This window comes from Sminthopsis crassicaudata, chromosome 2 (genome assembly GCF_048593235.1).
Source record: "Sminthopsis crassicaudata isolate SCR6 chromosome 2, ASM4859323v1, whole genome shotgun sequence".
Taxonomy (NCBI): Eukaryota; Metazoa; Chordata; class Mammalia; order Dasyuromorphia; family Dasyuridae; genus Sminthopsis; species Sminthopsis crassicaudata.
In genome coordinates, this window is record NC_133618.1 from 309,123,287 (window position 1) to 309,139,598 (window position 16,312).

General features: G+C 38.5%; 1 protein-coding gene across 20 annotated transcripts in view; it reads right to left on the reverse strand.

The window, feature by feature from the left end:
• Positions 1-16,312, reverse strand: part of NRXN3 (neurexin 3) — a 2,041,643-nt gene that overhangs the window by 1,459,353 nt on the left and 565,978 nt on the right. For all 20 annotated transcript variants that reach the window (XR_012486454.1, XM_074289860.1, XM_074289857.1 and 17 more), the window contains 2 exons: positions 8,919-9,220; positions 1,821-1,982 (listed from right to left, as the gene is read on the reverse strand). Coding sequence is in view for 19 of the 20 variants with exons in the window: in XM_074289860.1 (XP_074145961.1) it covers positions 1,821-1,982; positions 8,919-9,220 (464 nt within the window). In the remaining variant the exon portion in view is untranslated. The remainder of the gene's footprint in view (positions 1-1,820; positions 1,983-8,918; positions 9,221-16,312) is intronic.

A 16,312-nucleotide genomic window follows, 5' to 3' on the forward strand; every position in this document is an offset into this window, starting at 1 on the left:
CATACTCTAAGTCATTCAGATTTAGAACATAGGTGCCATCATTATTATTTCTTGCCTCCTATATACAATCAGTTGCCAAATACTATCATTTCTACCCTAATATCTCTCTCTTCTCTGACTACCCTGGTGCAATAGCTTGCTAACTGCCCATCATTCTCTCAGTTATCAAATTTTTATCTTCTTAAAGTGCATATCTTACCATGTCACACTCACCACCATCATCACCTGCCTTCAGCAAATTCTAAAATTCTAGTGACTTACGATCACCTTCAAGCTCAGATAGAAAATTCTCTGCTTAGTGTTCAATGCTCTTCATAATCTAACCCCTTCCTATCTTTCCAATTCTCTTACACCTTACTCCTTTCCATGTACCCTGTGATTCAATGGCACTGGCCTATTTGCTGCTTTTCACACAAGATACTTCATTTACACTCTCCAGGTATTTTCATGGACCATTCCCCTCTCCCCTATTCTTTCCTTCCTGATCTCTGTATCCTGATTTCCTTCAGAACTAAAAGAAGTCTTTCCTAATCCCCATTTGTACTATATGCTTTCCCTCTTTGATTATCTCCAATTTATGCTGCCTCTTGTACAATTGTTTGCCTGTTGTCTTCCCCATTAAACCATAAGCTTCTCAGAAAAGGGACTTAAAAAAAACTTTATTCATATCCCCAGCACGAATCACTGTTCCAGGAACATATTATGTGTTTAATAAATGCTCATTGACTAACTGACTTGGACACTTGAACAATCAATATTTATTCAGTCAAGAAATATTCAATACTGTTTCCCAAATAGTCAGTGTTCAAGAAATGATACATAGCCTTACTGTAGGAGCAAATGTATGTTTGGTCACATACAGCATGCACAGCACAAAATCATGAACATCAGCCAATGTCAAATCAGATCAAATATCTATAGAGGTTGATTATTAGAGACATTTTTATGAGAGATGTAGGGTACTCTAAAATATCAATTGTTTTCTTATGACAACTAACATGGTTCTTAAATGTGTTGGGGTTTAGTTCAGGTTAAATTAATGTAGGCCATGAGCTCCTCATCAACACTGTGTTGATGTCACTCTGTAAGCATTTTAACACAGAATCTATGAATCAAAAATGAGCTATAGATATTTTGTTCACACACTCATCATAAAAAAAGATGTATTAGTTCTCGAATGTAATCCCAAATATCTAAACTTTAAATATCAGGTAAGATTACTGACTGCCTTTCTTTTGTTGTTCCCTTTCAGAACTTAATCTTGAACTGCAGTAATTCTCCCTCAACTCAAAAGGTAACAAGAAGCTTACTTTTCAAAAAGTAAGCTTAAGGAAGAATCCTCTCATCCACTCTTGATAGGATATGTGTCTGCTTTGGACAAGAACCTTAGTTGTTTAATGTGTAAAAACATATTTATCAGTAGAGTTACTAGTTGCCAAAGAGAATGATAACATTTCATGTTTGTTTAGCAGGCATTACAAGAGTATACACATGCACATATATTATTGCATTTAATCCTAATGTCAATATTCTGTGGAGAACAGGCAGATATCATTAGGTCCCTTGGACAAATGAAATAACTGAGGCACAAAGAAATTAAGTGATTTTTCCCTAAGTTCCAGAGCTAGATAAAAGAGAACTAGAACTTTTATTCTTTTTTTCTTTTGGTATTCTTTTCCATTATTATCTCCCCAAAGGAGAGTCAAAGTTCCTCAAAGGAGATCAAAGATTACACCCAGAAAAATATTCTACAAAGATTATATTTTTTCCTTCTCAAATGGTCATACACGTCAATAAAACCCATATTTTTAAAAAATTACCTCTTTGAGGCAACCCATGAAGTTGTTGCTGACAGGTGAGCCTGGTAGGTCGGCAGTACTGGGGCTCCCTCCCACATAAAAGAAGTCATCTGAGCCCAGCATTGTGTAGTCCTCTTGTGTGTATCCTGTTGTGGTGAGGATTCCATCCACTGAAATTGTCACCTATTTGAGTGATAAAAGGGGAAAAAAAGAAAATCCCAGCAATGACCTTACAGTCTAGTGAAAGACATAGTACTGTCCCTACCTTTCTTATCACTTTTCTTAAAGTTTTTGTGAGGAGTCTTGTTTTGGTATGTTCAGTCAAGTTCCATTTTCTTGTCTGCCTTCCTTCCCAGGATTAAATCTCTAATTTTCCTTTCTTTAACCTTTGGATAGTTCATTGTTATTACCAGGCTGATACTTGTTCAGCTTTGTTGGGCACTCTTTCTTCAGGCAGGCTAGAAAATGGAACATCCTCAAAGACATCCCTTGTCTCAGGTCATTGTTAAAATGATTATCCATTTTTAATAATGATTGTTATTTATGGTGGTTAGTGGAAAAAACAGCAAAGGAGACATTTCAACAATGGGGTTTGGTTTTGGTTAGTTTTGGGTTTTCTGTTTGTGTGTTTTTTTGGTTTTGGTTTTTGGCTCACAGCACGCTGACAAACATGCATTCAAGGAAAGGGAGGGAGAAAAGTCTCACTTTTGAAATATGTTATGGATGATGCATGCCATGGATTGCCCCAGGATGTCAACTCTGCCCTCCCATAGCTGTTGCCATCTTCTCCACCACCACCACTACCACCACCACCACCACCACCACCTCCCAAAAGAAAAAGGAAAAAGAACCCCAAACAAAGAGTTGAACTTATATAAAAGAAAATAATGAAGGGGCAAATCACCAAAATAGAAAGAAAGAAAGAAGTGATGGCCCCAAAAGAATAGGTAGTGCCCTCACGCCCAAAATTCGTGAGAAGCAGTGGATAGAAAGAAAAAATAAAGTTCGCAAAGCGTGCACACACCATACTCTGACACGCCCATGCTAAAATTATCTGGAGCCAAGAGAAAAAGAAGAGAGATGAGGGATGGGGAGGCAGAGGAGAAAGTTAAAAGAAAGATTCATTTCACACTTGCATGCACTAAGCAAAATGAAGAATAAAATGGGAACAAAAACTCAAAAAATAAAAAGGATACCCTTCCCCCTTCCTGCCCTCTTGCCCCCGCCCCCCAAAAAAAAAGAAGAAAGAAAATTCAATCCCAATCCCAAAATATATGAAGAGTATGAGGAATATGAAGGAATATTAGGAGAAAGAAGAAAGTGAAATGAAGTTTACTGTTAAGAAGTTGTTAGTGACTAGGAGGAAGATGAAGGAAACAAATGATGATGCTGGTGGTGAAATCACAAGACAGGAACATGCCATGCAGTGATTGAATGAGAGGGAAAACACAATTGCAGAGATCCTTTTGGCTACCGTAAGGGTGAAAGGTGAAAGAAGGGAATAGGGGCTGGGGAGGGACAGGAAGGGGAGAGATATCTTCTCTTGGCAGTTCACCTATGGCAGCCATTGCCACAAGAAATGGGAAAGAGTAAAGGGGGTTGGGGTGGCGGCCAGGGATATAGAGTAGAGAAGAGGAAAAAAGAAGATAGATAAAGAAAGAAGAGAGACATCAACCATAATAAACTTTAGGCTCTAGTGCACTTCTGAGCTAATTCTTTAAAGATTAAAAAGAAAAGAAAGAAAAAAAGGAGAAAGCAAAAGGAAGGGGAGGAAAGGGAAAGAAAGAAAAGGGAAGGGAAGGGAAGAGAAGGGAAGAGAAGGGAAGGGAAAGGAAGGGAAGGGAAGGGAAGGGGGAAGGGAAGGGAAGAGAAGGGAAGAGAAGGGAAAGGAAGGAAAGGGAAGGGTAAGGGAAGGGAAGGAAAGGGAAGGGAAGGGAAGGGAAGGGAAGGGAAGGGAAGGGAAGGGAAGGGAAGGGAAGGGAAGGGAAGGGAAGGGAAGGGAAGGGAAGGAAAGGGAAGGGAAGGGGGAAGGGAAGGGAAGGGGGAAGGGAAGGGAAGGGAAGGGAAGGGAAGGGAAGGGGGAAGGGAAGGGAAGGGGGAAGGGAAGGGAAAGGAAGGGAAGGGAAGGAAAAGGAAGAGAAGGGGAGGAAAGGGAAGGAAAGGGAAGGGAAGGGAAAGGAAGGGAAGGGAAGGGAAGGGAAGGGAAGGGAAGGGAAGGGGGAAGGGAAGGGAAGGGGGAAGGGAAGGGAAAGGAAGGGAAGGGAAGGAAAAGGAAGAGAAGGGGAGGAAAGGGAAGGAAAGGGAAGGGAAGGGAAAGGAAGGGAAGGGAAGGGAAGGGAAGGGAAGGGAAGGGGGAAGGGGGAAGGGAAGGGAAAGGAAGGGAAGGGAAGGAAAAGGAAGAGAAGGGGAGGAAAGGGAAGGAAAGGGAAGGGAAGGGAGGAAGGAAGGGAAGGGAAGGGAAGGGAAGGGAAGGGAAGGGAAGGGAAGGGAAGGGAAGGGAAGGGAAGGGAAGGGAAGGGAAGGGAAGGGAAGGGAAGGGAAGGGAAGGGAAGGGAAGGGAAGGGAAGGGAAGGGAAGGGAAGGGAAGGGAAGGGAAGGGAAGGGAAGGGAAGGGAAGGGAAGGGAAGGGAAGGGAAGGGAAGGGGGAAGGGAAGGGAAGGGGGAAGGGAAGGGAAAGGAAGGGAAGGGAAGGAAAAGGAAGAGAAGGGGAGGAAAGGGAAGGAAAAGGAAGGGAAGGGAAAGGAAGGGAAGGGAAGGGAAGGGAAGGGAAGGGAAGGGAAGGGAAGGGAAGGGAAGGGAAGGGAAGGGAAGGGAAGGGAAGGGAAGGGAAGGGAAGGGAAGGGAAGGGAAGGGAAGAAAGCTAAAATAGAAGCTTACTCATTTTAAAAAATCTCTTGTGAAAAACAAAGAGAAAAAAGCGAAAAAAATGGATTCCCCGTTCCATCCCCAAATAAACTGAGTCCCATTTCCAGAACATTGTTGTTCTTCTTCAGTTTGTTTTTATAAAGAAAAAGTAAAATACTTATAAAAGGTGTCTTTATTTAACTTAACAAAAAATAAAAGAAGTATAAAGAGGACAAAAGGGGAGTTCAGGGAGGAAAAGGGGGGTAACACACGGCAAACCCAAAAAAAGAGACAATAAGAATGATATCTACCAGACAATGTAGTTTGTTTACCATAGCGTGTCCAATGCCTGAGTGCTTTGCGGAAAAGGGGGAAGAAAGGAAATTAAAAAATTGTGAACAGAACGATTGTTAATTAAAAAAACTAAAAACAAAGATGAGTCGTTAGGGTGTTAGTACATTAGTCGGTTAGTAAAATGACACATTGCATGAATGATCTTGTGTTAGTCTTTCAAAAAAAGGCACCCAACACAGAAAGAGAGAGAGGGGGGAAGACAATGTGAGCAGGACTCTATGGGAAATTGTCACCTTGGGGACAGAAGGGAGAGAAGCTGTGCTCCTCCCTACTGCCTCCATTTCCCTTTTTTCCTGAATACCATTCCTTTGTTCCAAATTTCATTCCACTTAAAATTGGCATAATACTTACTTTCAGAATTTCTTGAGAGCAAAAGCTGCCCCTTTCCCCAATCCCACCCCCTAACACACTTGTACTATAAGAAAAGACTCCATTAAGTTACCATTCATATACACATACCTAGATGAATGTTTGGGGCATCCTTATCCCCTTGCCTGAGAGGTTAGAAAGAACTGAATGTTTTACCTATTTGATTTTACCATCCTTAGTACTTTAGGATGATATAGAGATGTGGTCAGTTTCCTTGATTTTTAGGGATATTGAAACATTGGAGTTAGTAAAACACAGCTCTGTTTAGCGTACCCTTGAATTCAGAACTCACCATAAAGCTTGTAATTGTCTTCACTGCCCAGTATAGAGCAGAATCTGGGTTATCTGCCATTGAATCAAAATGACATCTGCTGGATTCCAACCCTGGCCCGTCCTGGCCCAAAATCCCTCTGCCTTTAACAGGGTTTTCCAGTTGCTTTGGTTTTTTAAAAATGTCTTTTGAGATGTGCAGGGTGTGTGCCAGGAAGGTTAAATATTACTCAAAGAGCTCTAAAATGCAATCTCTTAATGGATTGGATCAGCTCCATTTGCTGCTAATAAAATAAATGCTTGTTGGATTGGGTTAGATTACTAAAGTGCCAACAGAGCCTTGAACTTGGAGGCTGGTATTATCACTTTGGCTTAAGTGGTTTGGGCAATTTGGGGACATAGGAGCAAAGCAACCCTTTTGGTCATGGGGTCAAGTCCCATAGTTTCAACTGTAAGGAGGCAGAGTCTGTGAAAGACAGCCAGCATTTAAACAGCCAGCCCAAAGTTCTATACTGCTTCCTTACATTGAAACATAAATAGCACCTGATCTTGGCTCTGTTTTTACCTAAAGACAGAACTATGAATCAGGGACTATCACAAAGACATCTAAAACAAAAGAAAAAAAAATGAGACCAGTATCATTAGCAAGGAATGCCTTGAAGAAACTGAAAGTGATCTTTCAGCTCCCTCAAATAGATTGTTTGCTGAGAAAGAAACTTAATCTTCTGATAAAAATCAGAAAGCTTGCTATTATCTGACTATTAAATATTTAGGAATACACCCATCACCTGCTAGGAGAGAAAAATGGGTGACTCCCAAATCTCCAAACTAATCCTTGGAAAGGTACTTAAAATATGACTTTTTAAAAAATTGGTAAAAATAGATTTGAATTGTTTAGTGTTAAATGATCACATTTTAAAAAATCAACTCTTTGCTTCCTCAATATCTCCATTTCTTCAGAAAAAAATGCTTTTTGGCCACACAGATGTAGTCAGGAATTCAATGAAGCAGGACTGTTTTGGGTACACTTTCCCCATGAGAGTTGAACATTCCTTCTGCCAAGAGATACACAAAATTCAAACAGCTCCTCCAAGAGATTTCACTGGAGTGAGAGGAGTGAAAAGATGCTCATGCCATTTTTACTTAAATGAATCCCTGGCATTGGGCAGAGGCAAAGTCACCTTCAAGGCATAATACACAGTCCTGTGAATTATATGGATGTCACCATGAATGTAGCACCTAGACACAGATGAGATCATAATCCTTACAGAACATAAGGTGTTTTGCATATTCAGACACACTATATGACTGGAAAGTATTGTAATCACTATTTCACAGATGGGAACCGTGATACAAAAGGTTAAATAAGTGACTTGCCTAAGGTCATAGGGAGAGTTTATGGATAAGGTGGCTTGACTTCCTATTCCGGGATAAGCTGGGTCTATTAAGTCGGTTCCAAGGCCGGCTTCAATCAATTAAAATAACAGCCCAATTGGAGTTCATTTTTCTCAGCATTAATTACTTCTATGTCTTAAGGATGACTTCATTTAAGAGCATATATTTCTTCAATTTGATTTTTAGCACAGATGAAGTCAACTCCATTCATCTCAATTAAAAATTTCCTAGCGGGCCACATGACTAAACCAAGTAAAATATTAGAGTAGCCAGAAAAAACATTTGTTTGGTTAATGGGGATCCTGAAATTGTTTCTGTTCCTAATAGAAAAGTACTAGCTCATCAGCAGCCAAATACCTCAAGGATATTATTGTATATCTGCCAGTCAAAGCCATCAGCCAAAGCCGGAAAAAAAAAAAGGTCATATTTCCACTTTTTCATCCTGATCCCTACAACTCAAGGATGTCAGTCCTTAATATTTTAGCAACTAGGAATTTGATATGAGTTCTCTTAGATGCTGAGGTCTCACCCAGAAAAATAAAATAAAATTTAAAAAAGCATCAACCTTAGAGGTCTTTGAGCTCAGAGGAAAATCAAAGAGTAGTGATTCAAAATGGATTATCTGTGTGCAATAAGGTGATTAGAGGCTATTTTTTTGTGTCTTGCTTGGCCCCTTCACCACAAATGAAATAGAGTCACATGGGATGCTTACCTGGCATTCCTTGACCTGAGAAGGGTCATTAGGAGTACTGTATAAATTTTTGTCATTAATTCAGCAATACTTTATTAATTCGCTTCTTTATCAGCCAATAAATATATGCAAACTCCTGTCAGTGCCCTTGTCTACATGTTAAATTAATAAGACACCAAATTGGTCAAGATAACTTAACAAGTCTGTTTTGGGGGCACTCACATAGTGTTTACTGATTAATAAGACATCAATAATGTGTCCCATCTGAGTTAAATGACAAATTCACAAACAGTTTTTTAAAAAAAACCTCCAGTCAGGATATCCACTGACCTTGACTGGAGATAATTTTCATTTATGAATATAGAGGGATTAGCTTTTATTAGAAATGAAAACAGTTTCCCTCTGATAGGGCTCTCCAGTTAAGAGTATTGTCACCTGACGGAGTTGCCTGACTTAGAATAGGCAAACGATGGGAGTTCCCAAGCACGGACAGAACCAGGAAAAGCTGCTCCAAAGTTGACTTTTAAAATTGGGTCCTTCCACTTTCCAGGCCTCCCAGACAACTGAAGAGTCTCGTAGCCAGAGACATGAGCAATAAAGTAGGACCACGGCACCAAAGAACAGAGAAACAGAGGAATTCAGAGAGATTCTGGCCAATCAATTCCAAGGCTAAAGGTCAAAAGGAAATAAATAAAAGAAAAAAGGAAGAGGAAAGGAAGACTTTGGGGAGGGAAGTTAAAATCATGACATCATGGCAATGATTAACTTAATTGAAAAGGAAAACAGAAACAAAAAACAAATGAAGAAAAATTCCCAAGCAGCAACATAACACTCTGTTCCTAATTGAATTTAACAATAATATTACTGATAAGAATCCAATGTAATTACAGAAGTGATTTTTAAAGAAAAGAAAAGCATGGCAAAAGGAGATGAAAGTCTTTTTAAATTTTATCATCTATTTAACTGAATTTCTTTTCTTAAATAATGAGTGAAAAAATGAGAATTGAACTGTGGAGAGAAGTATACCTTGACCATTTTTCTTGTGTGATCTTGAAGAAGGGGAGATGTTAGCATGATTCTATATTCTTGATTGGCATTCCTGTATCCTTTCCACCTTCCCCACAATCTGACCCATGTTCTACCTCAACTGACCTAAGAAGAATGCCTTCCTGGCATTTTCTCCCTTTCACCATTACCTGCCGAAGGTTGCGGGTCACTTTGACATCGTGCCAGGCGTTGTCATTGAACTTGCCATTCACGGGTTCCACTATGGCCTCAAAGGCCCCTGACCCGAGGTTAATGACTAAGGAGACCGCACCATCTTTCAATGCCAGGTTGACATAATCAGCCGATTTGCCTGTGTGCAGGATGAGCCCATTACGCTGCCACGTCTTAAAGGAAAGGGTGATCTCGTCGCTGCTGCTCTGGATCGGATTCTGAGACAGGTCGTAGCACAGGTACTCGGAGCCTCGGAAGGTAGCCACATTCTCCTCTCGTGCTGAAGTCACAGAAAAAAGAGGAGAAAAACAAAGGAAATATATTTAGTTCTAGGGTAGCTGGGTTTGAATCTGCTATAGATACCCCCAAAAAAGTATATGCAGAAGTCATAATAGCCTAATAATAACAGTTTACTTCTTTTATCATTGCTGCATGTAAAACTCAATTGCAATATAATATAATAAATCTAGAAACCAATTTTAGTATTTATGCAACTAAACAAAAGTAAACTCAGTAAGTTGTGAGATAGGGATTTCTAAACATTTAAGTCCTAAAAGACAGATAAAAGTGGGGTGAGAGGGGAAATCCAACCCATAAAAAAATATGTTGATCTTCTATGTCCATTTGATTTTTATATTCCTATATAGGAGAAGCTATTTAAATAACCAAAAATTTAGGTCATGAATGTTCTCACATTTGTTTTGCTAACAACTTATAATTATTATCCAATATCTTAGCTTTTTTAATTTGTATAATGAGATGAAATGTCGTGTTTCAGCTTTTATCTCTGTCAATATATGGTAAATAAGTGCACTGATCAATTGAATTACTTTGGGCTAAAGCATTTTTCACTATTATAAAGTGCTCTCCATGACAGAAATCTTTTGCAGAGATGAAGACAAGATCTAGAACTCATGATTCTGCTTATTTAACAACTAGATTACTTATTTTACCATTTTATACACAATCTGTTTTACTTTTCCATATGCAAATACATGAAGGACCTGTGATTGAAGCTTTCTTCCCCAAATCAAATGACATATAATCTATCAATAACTCACTAGAATGTAGACTCCTTGAGATTAGAGAGTATTTCATTCTTTGCATTCATAGACCTCATATCTAGCACACAGTGACTGGAACATAGTACATGCATCATAAATACTCTAGCTTTCTATTATAAATGTTTGTTGATTTATTATTAGATTACTGAGTTCTGTGGTGTTACTTGAGATTGTGATTTGTCTAAGACCAAGCAGCTGATAAGCAGCAGAGGCAAAATTTGAAACTAATCCTAATTCCACCCCCAATATTCTATCTACAATGCCATACATTATTCATTTTCCATAAAATAATTTTATATAAAGATTTTGACAGTTTTGCAGAGGGATTTTTGTTTAGGCATAGGATTTCAAGATGATTGCTGAGATCCCCTTGCCAGCTTGAAGACTTAATTTATACTTAGGGTATCTAGGTGGCTTAGTGGTATAGCATTGTGTCTGGAATCAGGAAGATCTGAGTTCAAATTTGACTTCAGACATTTAATAGCTGTGGGACCCTGGGTAAATCGCTTAACTTTATTTGCCTCAGTTTCCTCATCTGTAAAATGATTTGGAGAAGGAAATGGCAAATCACTCCAGTATTTTTATCAAGAAAACAACAAATGAAGAGTAGGGCAAAAGTGAACAACAATAAGAAGCTACACTTAGATGAGGAAAAAAACAAACATGACATTTTAAATTAAGGTTTTGCTATTTTCCTAGATGAAAATTTGGAACTGAACAGTTATACTCTTTTGAATTTAATGTTGGGAAATAAATACAAAGCAGGTGAGGCAAGGCCAGATAGGAACATAATATCTTGACGAGTCCATTTTAGAAAGTGACAAACAAATCTTTCTGTGTTAAATAATGACATATACTTTTTTTCTTCCTCCAAGTTAGTTGAACCTGTAGTGGACATGTGATCAATATTATTGACATGATTGATTGACAACTGCATACGCTTGAAGAGCTTGCTTTTTCCAAATATATCATTCTATGTGTTCTGATATAAAAAGAAAGAATGAGATACCCACTCTCCCCTCTGTACCTATAATTTTCATGTCTTCAGCCATCTATTCTTTTTGAAACTTGTCTCATAAAAAGCAATGTTCTTTTCCCTTAGAAAGGGATGAGGTTTAAAGTAAAGTAGTGGAAGGAGTCATGTAGGAAAAACTGACCCTGCTTTGGCATCAGTGATGGCCTGTGATAGTTATGGGGTGGCTGGGGTACAGATTGGGTATAGGTTGGCCAGAGATGGATAATTAACTGAACTGACAAAGGACTCTTGAGCTGTAGGTACTGTTTATTGACTAATAACTAAAAATCAATTACCCTGAAAGATTTGGCTCTGATTTTCATTAGTCAATAATGCAACTACAGTAAGTTTGGGTTCCCCAGCGGAGCCTTGAACCCAATGGGATGTGACCAGGTTGTTAAATAAGAAGTTGGGCCTGAGGTGGAAAAAGGAGAGCAATCAAAAGTGTGAGGGATGGGAGTTCTGGTGGCATACTCCAACCAGAGATATGCTCACAGAAGAATCCATTTCACATCACTGCTGTGAAGAAGCCATCAGAAGCGCCTCATTAACCAAAAGAAGTTGCCAGCGATGCAACTTCAGATGTGCAGTTTCCTCCCTAGCAACATGAGGTAAACAAGAGGGAGGGTTTTTTACTCTCTGTCCAAGTTACATCCATGCACCTATTCTCTCCAGCTTATTAACCATAGCCAAGAACTGTTAAGCTCAGCTCCTTATCAGTCATCACAACCCTCATTGAAGCACTTAAGGAAAATAAATTATACTTCCTATCTTCAAGAAGTAGGACAAGTCATCCCTCCTTTTTTTCCCTCTCTTCCCAATAGCACCATCATTCTCCCAGTCACTGAAGTTCAAAATGACAACATGATTCCTTCTCCCTTGTCTCCCACATCCAATAAATTGTCAAGTCCTGTTAAGCTGACCACAGCAATATTTCTTGTCCTGTCCCTTTCCATTTCCATTGCCATTACTATCCTAAATTATGTTCCTCATGACCTCTAGCCCAGATTATTCACACATCTTCTGACTTTTCTCCTTACCCACTAATTTCTCCCTCGTTCAATCTACCCTATATACTGCTTCCAATTTAGCGTCTGTATTACAGAGAAATTATCTCAGAAGTCACAGAATCATAGAATTAGATTTATAAGGAATCTCAGATACCATCTGGTTGAAGTGCCTCATTTTATAGATGAGGAAAGTGAAACTCAGGAAAGTTAATTGATTTATTGCTAATTGATTAATTAAGTAATAAACATCAGAGGCAGCATCTGAACCTTGGTCCTCTGACTTTAAAATAACTGTACCTCCCACTGTACCATATGTCCTGGTTTTAGAATTAAAGGTCCTATGTGCAGATTCTGCCTCTTACACTGATTGCCATACAGGTATCCTAAAAGTATCCCTATGCTCAAAATATTTTGAGATCTCTCCTTGATCTAAAAAGTACAAATTCTTCTGTTTTCATTTAATTTTATTCAGGATTTGGTCTAGACCTGTTCTAACCCAGTTGTAGCTTTTTTGTTTTGTTTTGTTTTGTTTTGTTTTTTACCATTTTTTCCTTCAGTATGAAAGATACCTTCAGGTCTCAAATCAAATGCAATCATTATTGCTAAGCATTTTCTCACAGCCCCAGATTTCCAAAGAAGTGCATACATGATCATCATCCACCTTCATGATTATGTGTGTGGTCCTTGGCTCAACATATGGTACATTATTGGGCATATTCTATAAACATGCAAATCAAACCTTGTAAGCCCACTCAATTAAGATAACTGGGTAGGAAATAGCACTTTTAAAGATAAGTCTAAATTAATCACAGAGTACACTTCTAAAGGAGAAATGTTTGACACAGAGTAATAAGATAAGCAGCAGCTATTTAGCATGCTAACGAGTGCTTAATGTTTTATGCTTGAATATTAATTTACCTAGAGGCCACTGTAGGATAGCAAATAGAATATGAGGATTGAAGTCAGAAGGACCTGAATTCAAATCCAGCTTCTGACACTTAATAGTTGTGTGACCCTGGACCACTATATTTCCTTAGACTTATCTATTAAATCAGAGCTGGGTGCTAATCTACAGTCATGGAGGGATTTCTCAAACCTAGAGTCCCCTATTCAGGCAAAATCACAGTCTTTTACATAGTTCTGGACATTCATTCACTCAGGATTTAATCCCATTTAACAGATTTTCTGAGGTAACCTTCTAAATCAGGATTCAAGCTAGAAACAGAACTAGGGAGAGACTGATCCCAGTTCAAAACTGTTTCTTTCTTGGTCAGAGTACATCATAATCATACAATGTTAGAGAAAGAAGGAAGTATTGAAGATTGTCTAGTCTAATACTTTCATTTTAGCAGCCAGTGAACAAACAAATGAGAAGGTTAAATCACTTGCCCAAGGACAAATAGCCTGTCAGTGACAGGAACTGAAGGAAGTTGAGCCGTTCTTAAATTATGTCTTCATTCATTTTCAAAAATAACAGTATGCTTTCCCAGTTCCTCTCATTTCATGCACACCTTGTGCTGATGATGTAATGTTCACTACTGTACTACCCAAAAGTCCAGTGGAGCTCTAGAGAGCTTTTGAGGTCAGCTACAAAACATTTAGATCTCAAAGGAGCCGAACAGGTAATAAATACATTGTACTTATATGAATCCTATTTATTGATTTTCACTGTTGACCTCACCCTTGGAGTCTCTCTCTGTTCCCTCCTCCTCTCTTGCTTAGAGAATGTATAGTTTGCTCTTTTTGAATTAAGAAATCATTAATATGACATTGGTATGGAGGAGAAAATGCAGCAAAAAATAAAACAAGAAATAAAAGGGAAGTGAGAAGATACTTATGTAAATCATATGCATATTTATGCTAATCTTGATGCAATTAGACCAGGGAGGAATCTATATAGTCAAGTGTTACCCTATGCAAATATCTAGTGAAGACTGTTTCCCTAGTTCTGACATTCCCAACTTCCCAAGCTCTCAGCTCAATAATGAATTTGCTTCCTTATCTCAGAATTGGTTGACAAAAATACCACTTCTCCATCTGTCCTACTCTTCCCTTATGTCAAAGGCCAATAAATTGTTGAAAGCCTCAGTCTGAATCATGTATAAGATAATAAGAATCATCTCAAAGATAGCTTAGAGTACTTTTCAAGGGAAAAGAATTATGACCTACGTTAAGAGGAGAAAATCTAGTGGGGAAAAATAAATCCTTGTGCCTAGCCAGAGAATTGCATTGAGCTGTCCAAATTCTGAAAGAGGAAAGCATCCAGGGACTTGCCATAGTTCCATTCTTTGCTAGAGTGGACCTAGAAGGACACAAGCTGTTTATTGGCCTCTGAGAACCTACTGAAGACAGGAGGGATGGGATTGGGGAATCCAATCCTGAGGAGCAGTAGATGCTCTACTTAAGGTTACACTCAGAAAACTCTAGCTCAAGTTCTAGACTGAAAGGAGAGGAACCCAGAAGGTTGATTCTTCAAAAAAAGGTGCTGACATCTCAGAGCTAGGGAAAGGTGAATTCATCTCCAAGAAGCTGTAGAAACCTCCATGAAAGTTGTGACTATTATTTATGTGAGTTGTTGACAGAGAGATGGTTGCTGATATTTATCTTTTGTGTAGTACTTTGCTATTTTGCCTTAATTAATTGTTCTTTTTAGCCTATACCTGTGATTTCATTAGTATGAGAAACTCCCAGTGAGGAAATTCCCTCTACCAATACAGATCATTCTGCAACTTATTTTTAAGGAGTTGCTTAGGAACACCAAAATATTAAATGACTTGGCCAAAGTACAGATAGTGTGTGTCAGAAGCTGGACACAAACCCAGGTCTTCTGGACTCTGAGATTGACTTTCCATCCACATGCCTCTCAAAATAAACAATTAGTTTTTGAAGTGAAGCCTCATTCCACACATGTTACTTGCTCATTGGAAGCACTCTCTAAATCTGTAGCTTCTCCTTCTGATTGGATATTGCTTTTGGATCCTTCTCTTAAGGAGTTGGGCTAGGCCAGCGGGGTTTCGTTCTTCAGGCTGCAGTGCAGACTTCCTCTATCATGTCCCTGCCACAGGTACCTTTGTCTCCCCAACATTTGTTATCTGTGGTCTTCCTCCATTAGAATGTAAGCTTTTTAATGGTAGGACTATCTTTCAACTTGCATTTGTATTCCCCATTTGCTTAGCACAGTGCCTGGCACATATAAAAGATTTAAAAAATTCTTGTTGATTGACTGAAGAAAAAAATAAACTAGAAAAATATGTGATTTAGAAAAGAAAAATAAAATACACATCATCTTTTTTTAGAACAGCCAGTTTTATAGAGAACAAAACTAAGATTTATGGGAGTTGTGCTTTGCCCAAGGTCATACAGGTTAAAACTGGAACTCAAATTAGATGACAAATGCATCGTTCAATTCATATCCTGCAGCTGCTCTTGTAACCCACAGCAAAAAGAGGTTGAACTAATTGATCTACTGGTCTATCACAATTAACTGCCCTTCCTATCTCTGTCTGTCTCTGTCTCTCTCTGTTTCTGTCTCTGTGTCTGTCTCCCTCTCCCTTTCCTAAAGCCCCTGATATTTTCTTATCACCTTGGAAGTGACTCAGTCTAGGCTATCAATAGGCCTAACTAAATGCAGCAAGCCAAATAGTTGCAGCAATGCATTTTCAAGGCCAATAATACTATTTAAAATAATGCAAAATCTGTTTCTGATACTCTGGGTATGTGTAAGCCTCAAAAGAATAGGGAGACAATGCAGTCACCTTGTATGGATACCCGCTAAATAGATGAAGAAAGCAAATGCAGAGAATTATATAACAGCATAAAGAAGCTTAGCATTCTGTTACTACTTGGCAACTCAGAAGCATTGATTTAGCTAATGGCCTGTTTAAATACATATAAATTATATCACCTTGAAATTTACAATCAATTCCATAAGTGTTAAAATAAAACATTATTCTCCCTGCATGATAAACATAGCTAGACTATACATACACCAATCATTTTATATTTGTGTCTGATGGATTAAATAGTACATGCGATGTGGACTTACAAAAAGCAGGATATTAAATTCAGTTTACATAGATATGTAAAATAATGGCCTTTCAAATGACTCGCTAATGTAAATACTGATGTATTCAGAGTACTAAGGAGGATTTATTCAATTCCATGGTTAAAATTCAGCCATTTATATAATAGACTACTGTATTTTCAATTAGTGAAACTGGGTTCAAATTCTGGCTATATCAAACAATACCTGTGTGACCTTGAGCAAGTTAATATTTCTGAGC